General features: G+C 36.5%; 1 protein-coding gene across 2 annotated transcripts in view; it reads right to left on the reverse strand.

The window, feature by feature from the left end:
* Positions 1 to 267: 267 nt before the first annotated feature.
* TNFAIP8L2 (TNF alpha induced protein 8 like 2) overlaps positions 268 to 13,455 on the reverse strand; it is a 370,311-nt gene continuing 357,123 nt past the window's right edge. For both annotated transcript variants that reach the window (XM_044080524.1, XM_044080523.1), the window contains one exon: positions 268 to 1,387. In XM_044080524.1, the coding sequence (XP_043936459.1) occupies positions 822 to 1,382 (561 nt within the window). In that variant the 5' untranslated portion in view covers positions 1,383 to 1,387 and the 3' untranslated portion in view covers positions 268 to 821. The remainder of the gene's footprint in view (positions 1,388 to 13,455) is intronic.

Raw genomic sequence — 13,455 nt, forward strand, 5'->3', positions numbered from 1 at the left:
ATAATTTCTTAAAATCTAATTTTGTGTAGAGTGCGCTGGGTGGGATGTGAAAAACTATACTTTGCTGCTGGCTTATATAACTCCAGTAGTTTCTTTATTGCTCCTCAACAAGATTAATTTTCCTTTGTGACATAATGCATGAGTATTCTGTCAGCAGATGTCACAATCAGCAGTGTTACAATGCTAATTCCACTGTCTTCATCATCTGCTTCATTGCTAGGCAGATATCTTTTAATTAGAGGAGGGAGAAATAAATCAGTCTTCATCTCTACAAACTGTTTCTAGTCTTTAATAAAACATAACATCATTTTAGATAGGGTACTAACTGTTTAAGAAATAACAAATAATGTCTAAGGCAGCATATATTAGTAAAACTGACTGTTCTGGTCAAAACAACTAGCAGTTCTTTGGAATAGTCCACAGTCATAAATTAATGAAATTTTCATTTGCATAATGCCTCTTATATTAGAATCAGAAAACCAATAGATAGATATACTGTATTTTTAATTTAATGTTTCAGTGAATTGGCTAGATGATTGAGAAGGGGGAATAATACAATACTATGCAATCAAGTTCATTCATTTCAATTTACAACAAATTCAGATAAGAAGAGTCACTAATGACTGCTTCAATAATTATTACAGTCATGTACGCAGTACAATGGGAATGGTAACTGTAATACTGACAGCTCTTTTTTCTGTAACAGACGCATTATATCCCTAATAAGCTGCAGTTTTGCCTTCTGCAAGTTCTTGAGGGCTCTGATAAAAAGAAGTTCCATCCATGTCTTCCTTTACCCCATTCCACTGACAGACCTTCACTCACAACTTGTCTTCATCAATCAGTTTGTTCATCCCTGCACATATTTTTTGCAGGTGGGAACGAAGTGGACCATCTGGCTTGTACAGCTCTGTTAAAAGTCCTTCATCAGAAAAGTGGTCAAATACATGTCGGATACGCCCGTGGGACTTGGGAGTCAGATGGTGCTCTACTAGCTTGATAAGCATGTCTCTGCATTCCATAAGAATATGTGGCAATACACTCTTTTCAAATGTAAATTCCACTTCATAAAAACTGATAGCTGTCATTGCACCTTGATGGAGTTTCCTCTTGAAATCCTCAGCCATTTTAAGATCTTCATTGCTGAAACGATTATTGCGATACAGCACCCCGACCTTCACTGCAATTTTAATGAGGTTCTTAATGACCTTTTGAGCTTCGCTTTTGTTTTTGGTGTACTCCTTGGAGACTCTGTAAAGTTCATCTAGAATCTCACTACTGGTATCATCAATTAACATGTTGACCACAGACTTAGTAGCCATTCGACTAAGGATCTTTTTCTGGGCCTGGAGTGCCAGATCTTTTGAACTGAAGCCCTCCATTTTAGCTGCAGATAACAAGAATAAACAAGAAATGACATGTTAGTAAAGATGATAGTGCTTAGAAATAAATGATCAAATCAGCAAAGTAAATTTGCATTCTCATAAACTATGTCTGTCTTGGAAGCTAAGGAAAATTAGTTACAGTAATGTTTTATGAGACCAGTTACAAGCAAACATAAAATTTAGAAAGAAGAACATCTGCATCTAATGAAAAGAGGGATGCCTTCCACATAAAATGTGTTGGTTCAGCATTTCAGTACTGCAGTAGAGTTCTGTTTCAACAGTGCCATCTCTTATAAATGTTATAAACAGGTAGTTTTTAGTTCAACAAGCTAACAGTCTACTTGCATATTAGACATTACACTGCTGTTTGACTGGTTAGATACGACCTTGGTATGTGGAACAGGTTCTATCAGAGCATTCTTCATGAAGAGTAATTCCAAGTGGAATGTAACTGAACTTTGATTGTGATATTTGGGCTGGGAGGTTACTAAAAAAAAGACACACACAAGGAGATGAAGCAGTAAGGGGAGCATATGGTAACTTTTCTCAGTTTTGAGTATGCATGTACAGATGAAATGTTGTGCAGACACGAATATTTTATGTTCAGATACCAAGAATTCTGCTGCATGTAATGCTCATTTGCCAAATTAAATACATCTTCATAGCACTGGTGATTGTCAACACAACCTTCCTCATGAAGAAAAGTAATGAAAATGTAAGACTGGCAATAATTGGCTCTTTCCAGGTGTGAAGACTGGGAATAATTGCCTCTTTCCAGGTGTGACTAGGATGCACTAGTCCAGTTAAGTGACTTGGTGAGGATTATATAATATGCAAGTGGAGACAGAGAAAATCAAAAATCAGTATTATAGCTTCCTGTCAAGTAGAGAGCTGACCTTCGTCTAGGCACACACCTTCTTAAACTCATGAGTCTTAAATTTCCTCAACAATAGATGATTTAACGTTGGTTGTAAAGGCTATGCAAGGTTCTGTCTTTAACATTAACTTGCATGGCTGGTTTAATGTGCGCAACACTTTTAATAAGAATTCATGCCATAGTGTCAGCTGCAACAAGTGAACAGGGAACTGCCAAAGTCACATAGAAAGTAAAAATATGTACCCCATATTGGTTGATAGGCCAGCACAGAAACAGGCTGTGGGGTTCACTGACACCCAGAGGACTAGCTCACATGAGGAATGTTTGAAGGCTTGAGCATATAGAATGGTTGTAAACAGATTCCCTGATGAAGAAAAAAAACAACAGACTTTGGATATGAGTGGGACAAGACAAGAGCCTTCATTATCTTACTTGAAGAAATCATGATTTGTGAAATGGAGAGAGATGAAGACAAGAAAGAACCAGCTGAGTATATGTGTGCATATGTACATGTGTATGAATGTGCATTGTTTTGGCATGAGAAAAAGGGTGGCAAATGTGGGTATGATATTATATAATAATGGAAAATTCAGTGATTCATCAGTCCTTCAGTAATCAGATTTACTAAAATGTTTGCTGTGTTTATTTTGCTTTAAAACTTTAGAGCAGTTGTCAATAGGGTTACCACCTGTCCTACTTTGCGAGGGACAGTCCCTCTTTGGGCAGTTGTGTCCTGACAAAAAATTAAAAAAATGGCAAATGTCCTGAGATTTTAGGAGAAAATTATTTCCTATATTTTATGTAATAGTTGCATAAAACAGTTATTCTGTATCTAAAATACCTAAATGTTATAAGAAACAGAATAAGAAACTAAAATACTACAAGAATAAGCTTTTATTTAGGCAAAAAAGTTAAGTTGTATCCTTTGTACTGACTGTGGGTATGTGTCGGCCTGTAAAATCTGATGTTTGTACCAAAAATGTCCCACTTTGGCCATTTGAAAAGGTGGCAACCCTAGTTGTCAAACACAGAGATGTCAGAAGACATACTGTTTAGAGATGGTTCCCTAATATGCAAATGCCTATTTTTCATGACTAAAGATAGTGATACAGACATGCACAAACATTGTGAGCTAAAAAAAAAAGACCTCAGTTTGGATATTGCTGGACTTCCCAGTCAAAATCAGTTTGATCTTCTGACTTAATTATAAACAGTAAAGGTAATGCCAGGTAGGAGCAATGGGGATGCAAGGCCCGTGTTACAGAGCTGCTGTCTGTATGTTGTTCATATTATCAACTCAGAAAAGTTGAATGACTTTTATTAATACATCTTTTTGTTTCTAATGCTGTCTGGCTGTAGGGATGAGACTTGTTCACATGGTGTAGCATTATACTTTGACAAAGTTGTTTGACTTTTTATTAGATACCAAACATAGTTTGCACTTTTTTTATGTTCCTCTAACCTCTTCTCGTGATGGAGAGATTAGACTACTGCCAGTTTTATGCACTCTTCCCTGACATGCTATAGCAACATATCTTATGTCAGATGCATTGATGTCATTGAGGTCACATCCTCTAGTAACCATTCATTGTCATATAAAAAGTAATTCTGCACAGGGGTCCCTATTATTTCATCAAAACTTCACATCATCGAAAGGCATTTTGGATGGCATTTTGTCAAACATGCCATTTATCGAACTGTTCTGTTTGAGACTGTATTATGGTGGGGATCAGGAAATTTGCCCTTTCCCCATTGTAGTGCAATCTCGGAGTTGGTATATATAATTAGCGGGAGTGTTGGCCAGTCAATGATGTGTATGTTTGATGAAATAATATAGACCTACTGCACAGATAGCTGTTCCAGCCATGATCATTGTCAGAAAAATATGTATTAATGTGTGTATTAGTAATATGCTTAGTGCATTCAGAGCGTAAAAGAGTTAACACATTTATTCTATTTCATGCTGCATAAATCTGTACAAACTGCAGTTGCTTTCTGACCTTGTATTGTTAGCTAAAATTTTGCTTGTGCCTTGGAAATTTACTGAGAAGCAGGTGATTTTTGCTTGTGTTAGGAAAATAATGAATAGAACAATACTACTAGTATGAAACTTAGACAAGAAGTTCCGCTGTGCCATGAAAAAATACACAGCTGTAGAGGTTACAGATAATTAGTACAAAGCCTGCTTGAAAATATGAACTGCAATCAGCATTTGCTTGTATCTGTGTTAGAAGAGTACCTTGAAATTTAACACTGCACAATAGACGCTTGTAAACGGATTATTAGTCACCAAGGCCAGGTTGTTTTTCTGAAAAGTTTCTCACAAATCTAGTCATGTCAGCAGAAAATCTGAAGTAACATCTGCTGTAGAACAATGCTAAAAGTTGTGTTTGATTATTTCAGCTTAGAAGGCCATGTCTTGTAAAACAGTATAAGAATGAACATACTTCCTGTTAGTAGTTAGACAAATCCTTGTATTTGCATGCTTTTGTCTCCTTGCTGCAAGTAAATTAAAGTGCCTTAACTGAACCTTACATGTATTGGTCTTTGAAGCTTTTTCCTTTGACAATCATCCTTCTTATTACTTGTAGGCTTTACACTGCAGCACAACATGCTATAAAGCCACTAGATATGACAGGTCAAACTGAGATGACCATCTCTGTAAGTAGTACAGCGATGTTCTGAAGCACCTGATTATCTCAGTGGAACAAATTAAAACTTGAAGAGTGCATTTATATAATTAATTATTGCCCTAGAAGACAGTTGGATACTGGTATTTTTCCTTTCCAAGTCACCAGATGAGATCACTGATTCTATAGAACACCACTGCTGGTGAGTATTATGGTTTATGATAACAAATGATGAATATATTATATAAATATTACTGAAGCCTGTTGGAGACAGTCTGTTTTAACATTTGGCTGAGTATAACCTAGATAAAGTTTCAACTTAGTTTCAACTTACCAAGTTCACTTCTGTGGTCTAAAAATTGTTGATGTTTATTTTACACCGAGAACTACTGCTGATGCTGTTTCTGTTTGTTTACAAGTAGCGATTTAGAGTTTCTAGCCTTTTCATTTTTCTCCTTTGTGATGCAACTGTGGAGTTAATATGAATAGGCAAGCAGATAGCTGGTGAAGGTAGGCCCTTCTTGCAAAAAAAATGCATCAGGTTGAAGATTTGACTGTTTGGTATTGTCTGGTTGAAACTTTGACTAAGTGCAAGTTGATGAGATGTAGTGTAATTGTGAACATATACCACAGAACCATCTAATAGGTATGTTGTTGCTACACTTTTTGCAGTAAGTGAGACAAGAAATTTATTTAGTCATGAAAAAAGAAGTGAGCTGGCAGCTATCGTAAATAATATAGAGAATTATGATCTGATAACCTATTTGCTAATGTATTCAAGAGTTGGATTCAAGAATTTCACCTTGAGATGAAAGCTTAAAAGATGAATTTCTTGATCATAATTTAAAACACATCAAGAAATACTTATTTTCAAAAGCATTTTTTGTGTGGTTGTACACAGCATATTACAGCTTTTAAAGCTGTGAAAATGCTTTAAACAGTTCTCTGTGGTGGCTGCCATGTATACTGCATTGTGATATCCAATCAAAACTAAGAGGTGCATAATGTGTGCTATGCATATCTTTGATTTCAGATAGGTGTATAAATTGCTTATGCACTCCACATACATTTGTATTGAAGATTGGGTCTCTGACCATAATCAAGTTGTTATGTAATTGAAAAATGGATGTCAAGAAATTTGTCTTGAGGTCAGAAAGAGTGCTCTGACCATACTTCTTTGTAGTACATGGAGCTGTACCTGCTCCAAATGTTACCAGTTAGAGAGTAAGAGAGAGAAAGAGAGAGAGAGATTTAGGACAGTAAGGTATTTTACAGCTTTGAAATCTGCAACACACACATTGCAACACAAGTGTTTGTAACATATTGAAGCTTTGGCTGCCCCAGTGTACAACAGAGAGAAAAAAGAGAAAAAAATGCAACTGTAGGAATTTGTAATGCTTTATAGCTTTATACAGCTTTGAAAGCTGTAAAACACTTAATGATGCCTTACAGACCATCTAATTGTGAAGGATATCTTTTTCTGTAGTAGCTTTAAAAAGTGTAATAAACTTTACACTTACAAAACATAAAAAACAAATTTGGCAGTTTAAAGTGTATTACAGGTTTTAAATCTGCTTGGGCTTCCCACCGCTGTGCTGTGGTGACAGGTGCTGTTTATACTCTAGCAGGAGACTAGAGATTAATGGTGCCAAAAGATAACTTTGTTATGCTACCTTTCCCTCATCAGAATGGTGCTTAACAATTTTGTTTTCTTCCCAGTTTTGAAGCTTAATCACAGAGCTTTGTGTATTACAAGCATTTTTGAAAATGTTTGAACATAAATTGCTGCAGATGGCAAAGGTCACACATGCTTACAGATGCTATTACATTATCATTAAAGTACTACCAAATATGACACGAATAGGCATACGTTGTTAAGAAATGTTGAAAGTAATTGCCACTTCTTCTGACATATTTTACTATTTTGTTTGCTTATTATAGTCTGTCTTACTTGTAGTGCTCAGTACTACATGCAGAAGAGTATTTCACTGCGCTGCTGAGTTTGTTAGTTCATTTTCTGAATCCAGTATTATGTCCACATTCAGTATGAAATATCATGGGTTTTTGCTTGTCATAATGAAAGGATTCATTTTGTTTATCTTGAATACATTTGCAGTACTATCATGGTGCACACAGGGCATAACATGTTGTATAAGCTGAAACCTATCAGTTGTAATCCAGGAAAGGCAACAGGCTTCTTATACCTCCCTAAGGATTGCCAGATGAGAAATACATTAAAATAATTATAAAAGAAAATAAAAATAGATTGAAAATATGAAGAAAAAGATGTCTAGCTAATATTATCATCTGACAGCATACAAGTTCTTCAGTGAAAGACAAAAAGCATGAAATCCATTCTTACTAAAGTTTGTAAATTTCACTGATCTCTCTCTCATCTCTATCTCTCTCTCTCTCTCTATCGATCTCTCTCTCTTTCTCTCTCTGTCTCTCCATATCTCTCATCCTCTTACTGGACGAAATCTGGACATGTCCTGACAAAATGGGGTTGGGGGCAAAGGCTGAAAAATAGGGACAGATTTTAAATATTGCTCTTATAAACTTAGAAAGTTGCTAGAGTAACTGGGTTTATGTTAACATACATTTTCTGTAGGATATGAAGTCTGCAATTCAAATGTATATCATTGTTTGGTGACTTCAGTCCTTAGATCATCCCAGTAAGTTGCCAGAAAACCATAAATTGTATGAGGGACAACCAAAAATATGAGGCAAAAATCTGGTCATTCTACGAAAATCTGGACAGTTGAGAGGAGAGTAACTGGTTACTCTCTTTAACTGTGCCTAAGCATTTGGTGAATACAGAAAGAAAAGCACCTTCATTTGTTTTCCAGGGTGATTACTAATTATACAAATACATGCCTCTAGGTTGCTGTTTACAATGTTGTAACTTGTGCCACTGACGTAGAATAACTCTGTGCAGTAAGTTGTGTGCCTTTCTGCAAATAGTAGAAATGAATTTGCAAAGGCAAGATTGCATGTCATGAAGAGAGACTTCAAGCCTGCAGTGAGACTAGATTGTTTAGTTTCCATGGCTGACCTCAGGCAGATTGTAGCTTCCTCCTAGTCCTGCAGTGGCTGTTGCTACTCATTTTAGAGTTCCTGTTTTTAATAAAACTTACAGCTTGAGACATAGTGCAACGTGCAGTTACATTATACATGAGACTAGTATGCAGAAGGTGGTGGACAGCAAAATGCAAAGTCAGTGATTTTATATTATTTGGCCAACTAACTGTCACTTTTCTGCTCCATGCAGCGATATGTTTAGCAAATCAATAGCATAAGTTACTTCAGCCTATTAACTGTGGTTATGTAATTCACTTTATTTATATATTTTGGATGTAAACTTTGTAGAACTGTAGAAATGACTGTTATTGTAAGATTACTGGTCATTGAAACATCAACAAATAAACAATAAAAAAGAGTACAGTCTTCCACCCCATCAGATATTTGATAGAATAATGATGTTTACTACCTGATTCTACCTAAAGATATGACATTTAGGCCTCAGGCTACCCTCCTTTGACCTTCCAGGGGGTATGAATTGGTGCAAAAGACTCAGTGCAGATAAAACTTCTTTTTCTTCTTTTCTTTGAGTTGTAGATAGGCAGGTTCAGCCTTAACAAAGTCATGTTTATAGGCTTAGGAGATTGGAGAGAAGGAGTGTCAGCAGCCTGGAGCAAGAGACGATTACATTGGAATCATGCACTAAATAATTCAGTACAGAGCAGTAAGTGATAGAAACTTGGGAGAATGCTTATGAAGAGAGATTCTCCAGGGTATTAATGTACAAATATCACCTAGTAAAAAAGAAGTCCACCGCTTCACAGCAGCTGCCCTGAAGTACAGACTGAAAAAAGGAAGACAGCTACCATCTTTTTAAGCTTGCTAAATGCAGCTTTGCTGTTTAGCATGTTTAAAACAGAACAAAATAAATGGAAAGAAAAAATAAAATAAACTCAAGTTAAAGTAACTGCAGTTATAATTAGAAGTACTTGCCATTTTACTTTCTCCTTGCTAAGTGCTGCTAAAAAAGCTGAACTAAAAGTAATGCAGTTTTGTGTGTGTGTGTGTGTGTGTGTGTGTGTGTGTGTGTGTGTGTGTGTGTGTGTATTTAAGTATGCACATTAAATACTTCCAGAACTTATATTTTGATATGAAATACTTCCGCTAATAATTACCTATTCTACTGCAACTTTGAAACACTGGGGGAGGAACTACTTGACATCAAAATAAATAAAAATATATCTACTAATAAAAAAATGAAACAATTTAACAAACAGACCATTATTTAAGCTCAATATTGCCCTCTAGGTTAGGAATTGTGGGGGAATAATGAACCTTTCAGGGATGGAGAGGCCTGACACCACATGGCCATGTGCAGTGTGTTATTTCTGAGCAGCATCCACCCTATAGCAGTAGCATAGCTAGAGTGGGGTGAAAGGGGAACCAACCCAGGTGCAAAGTCTTGGGAGGCATGAGTTGCCAATCATGATCACTCTTTAATGCATACCGGCTTTTAAAAACTGATATTACGTTTGTGGTCAAACCTGAGTGCTCTAGCGCTCCATGTGTGGTCCAAACTGTGGCAACTGCTTGCTTCATTGTATCAAGTAGTTTGCTACAGTTCAAAAGAAAAAAAAAAAGAGACTGAGCTTGATTGGATTTTGCATTTCAGGAGCTACAGGTACCTGATTGTGGACTTTTTTTTTTATTCTTCATTTGAAGAGCTGGGAGGTGGGATGGGAGGATGGGACTTACACAGGGTGCTGGTTGAGCCAGCTGCATTTTTGACTATCAGGTATTATTACTTATTTTAGCTTTTGTCACTGGATTATTTATACACATACAAGATGTCCAGAATACAGCTGGATGAATAAACCACAGCAGATTAAAAAATGTAGCTAGTAATACTTGTGTCAGAAAATGCTCGCTTAAAATTACAATGATGGAATGTGAGAATTAAGTATGTCAGGATAATGTGCATGTGTGTGTGTGTGTGTGTGTGTGTGTGTGTGTAATGCACGTGTGGAGATGTGCATTCTTTCTCGTGTAATTAGTGTAGTCATATTGCTTTATAATTATCGGGGCATGAATACTTATAATAGCCGGGGGCAGGACATTCAGCTCTAGGATGTCTGTGAGGCAACTATGGCATCAAGTTTTCTACTGGATGAAAGAAGCAGAGTTTAGACATTGTTTTTCTCTGATGGCAAAGGCATCAAAACCCCCCACTCCTTGCTTATTTCCTACTTTTCAAAATGAACACACAGGCTGTGGCATATTTGGAAAAGGAGAATTTTCCCTTCCAGTCCAGTGCATGTAGCATGCATGTAAATCTGACAGCAACAAGTTGAAATATGTTAAGTTCTATTTGTTTTTTTTTTCAGTTTCATCCTGATGTGGCATCATCAGAGAGGTACACATACAGTGTCTGTCTTTTAGGGTTGGGGGGAGGAGGTATGCTGTATATATGTATAACAGTAGCAACTTGAAATATGACTATAGCCATTTGTGCTTTCACTTTCAAGCCATTCTAACATCAGAATGGGATATACAGAAATCTTTTTTTTGAGTGGGGGTAGGGAGCCAGGTGCTATTCACAGATATGATTTATGTATCCTCACAGCCATCTGTCTTCTCAGTTTGTGAACTGCTATTTTGCAGCATTGAGCATTAAGCCTTAGATAATATGTCTTCCTTGAAATAAAAAAATAAGACCCAGGTGTTCTTTCTTACTCACAATTTTTGTTGGGCCATCACTGGATTAAATGTTGTGTCTTTCGGCTTTTCCCGGTTAGGGGTCGCCACTGCGGAATTCCGGTCCGCTAATGATTGGTAGTTGACTTTTACGTGCCGAGTTACCAGCCCTGACGCACAACCTTCAACGAAGGTACGTCCATTCACGCATGGCTGCACGCAGAAGACGCTCTAGCTGAGAATCGAACCGGACAGTGTCTTACTGTGAGGCGACAACGCTACTGCAGCACCACCACCGTGGGTCCATCACTGGATTAAATGATTAGGCAAAATTCTAAAATACACATCATAGCATCTGGAACCTCATGGATTCTATGTGTCTAGGCACCCCCAAACCCCTAGCTTAATGTAGTTATCCCTCCCCACACACACTTATTACAGTGTAGTCTTGGCCAGTTTAGGTGTGTTGAAATGATGCAGGAAAAAAGCAAAGCTGAAAAGCAATAATGACATTCTTTCCTTAATTGTGATTTTTGTTCAGGAAATCATTGGATGAATGGGTTGTTTAAAAAAAAAGTCTAAAATGCACCTCAGAACATCTAAAACTCCTGTGGTTTTTGAGAGTCTACCAGCCCTCAGAACCCTGGATTAACACTGTTCTTGTGCAAACTTGCCTAGTTAGATGTATTGCATGAATGAAGGCTAAGGCAAACTATAAGAAAAGGAACAAAAAATGAATGTGGATGGTGTGGGTAGGCCAGAATAAAAGGGAAGGCCAGGAGGGCAGTGGTCAGGAAGGGGATGTTGCCTCACAGAGCCCTTCACCTATGGCAACTGTTCACCTAAGGTTGGCCCTGGGTACAATATTCTATAATTAGTCCAATAAAGACTTTATACACGAGGAACAGTCATGGTTTTTGAACACACTGAAGGATCAACTGGGCAACTCCACATGCTTTGCATGTTGTAGTGGCTATAATATAACTATTAAATGAAAAGTCATTATTTACAAGGACTCTAATGTCTTTTACTACTTTGCCTACTTTAATTGCTGCTCTTCAATAGTACATAAAGCTGGCATGAGGTTATGCTAAATACCAGAATGCTATATTTTTGACATGGAAGGCAACATTATTTTTACTGATCCATTTGTGTAAAACATTAAGTTCCACTTGAAATGAAATGGTGACAGTGGGGTGAAAGTCAGCATTCCTAAGTTTACAATCATTTGAATATTTGCTGAGTTAGACATTAGAATCAGTTGGTGAGCCAGACACTTGCATTAACCTGCAGTAGTGAAAGTAGGTTTTTCAAGACAGTGTACTTTATACACTTTCTACCCTCTCATAAATAACTTAAGACAACCAATCCTCTTCATTATTCTGTTCAGTTCAGTTTTCACTCTCTACTCCTTCTCATCTTTAACCTCCCCAGTTTGTAAATATGGTGTATATATTTAATTGTGTTCACTTTATGGAATGACTGAAATCAGCAAACCCCATTCTGATTATTGTATTCTTGTTTATGTACCCCTCAGTCTGTTTATTGTGTTTACTGTAATCTGATTTTTGTTTAGTTATTCCCAGGTCTCCTCTAAGAATGGACATTGTGCAGCATGGCTAATCCATTTAACAAACTGGAATTAAAAAAATACATACATACATACATACACACATATTAAGGGGAGTAATATTGTTTTATTTTGGGGAGGGTGTATCTTTTTATGTTCATTGAGTGAAGTGTTTAATTCCTTACACTGTAGAAATGGGAACTGTGGTCTATGTTTTGCTTTATTTTTCTGTTTGGCTTTAGTGGGTTAATGTGTTTTGGATTTGTGTCTATGTCTATATTTTACGTGTGCAGGGAACTTTAGTTTTAAATAACTAGAATAAACACAGGGGAATTTTATTAACTTTGATGACACACCGTGGATATAGATAAACTTGCATTATACACCATAAGTGTAGATGAATGTTTGATGGTGCTCCAAGACCTTTCATACTCTTGGTCAAGTGTAAAGTAACTCAGATTCCAACTTATTTAGTCCCTTTCCCTGATGTTGAACTCCATCATCACTCTTCCAGGGAAATCACTGTATATAATTGGTGTGGACTTCTGTCATCTCTCTGTTAATCTGTAGCTGCGTGACCATGAAATTAGTGTACGATGATAACTAGGGGGTGGGGGGTGCATAGAGACGTGCACTGTGAAAAAAAATCATTCTTTGTTGTGCTTCATTAACATGAAGTGTGACTGGTATATTTTGTCTAATTGGAGCTGCTAATCTCAATGTAATATAAATAAGCCTGCTGTAAGAGTGGTACTAAAAATATCTACAGAATATGGCCAGATATATGTTTATATCATCTCGGACACATCATCTTAGATATATATATATATGTGTGTGTGTGTGTGTGTGTGTGTGTGTGTGTGTGTGTGTGTGGTTACACTTCAAAACATCTAAAACTCATAACATCTAAATTCAAAACATCGAGACCACAACATCTAAAACCCATAACACTGAATTTCGTAACATTGAAAATGTATAATATGGAATAGTGTATCATGAAACATGTAAATGTTATAGTTTAATCTGTTATTCTGTTGGTATCAGTATGAGATGTTGTAGTTTCATTTATATAATTATTATTTATATAGTGTAGGAATTTATACTATATATATATATATATATATATATATATATATATATATATATATATATATATATACAGTGTTTATTTTGCCACTCTGTATGTGTTTTTTAGGCTATACAGGTAAGTGATATAAACATTATGTGTACATTCTTTATGGTGATCATGGTACAGTGGGGTTAGGAAATTAACTTTTT

Source organism: Protopterus annectens, chromosome 8.part0, assembly GCF_019279795.1.
Source record: "Protopterus annectens isolate FY-2018-M chromosome 8.part0, PAN1.0, whole genome shotgun sequence".
Classification (NCBI taxonomy): Eukaryota; Metazoa; Chordata; order Ceratodontiformes; family Protopteridae; genus Protopterus; species Protopterus annectens.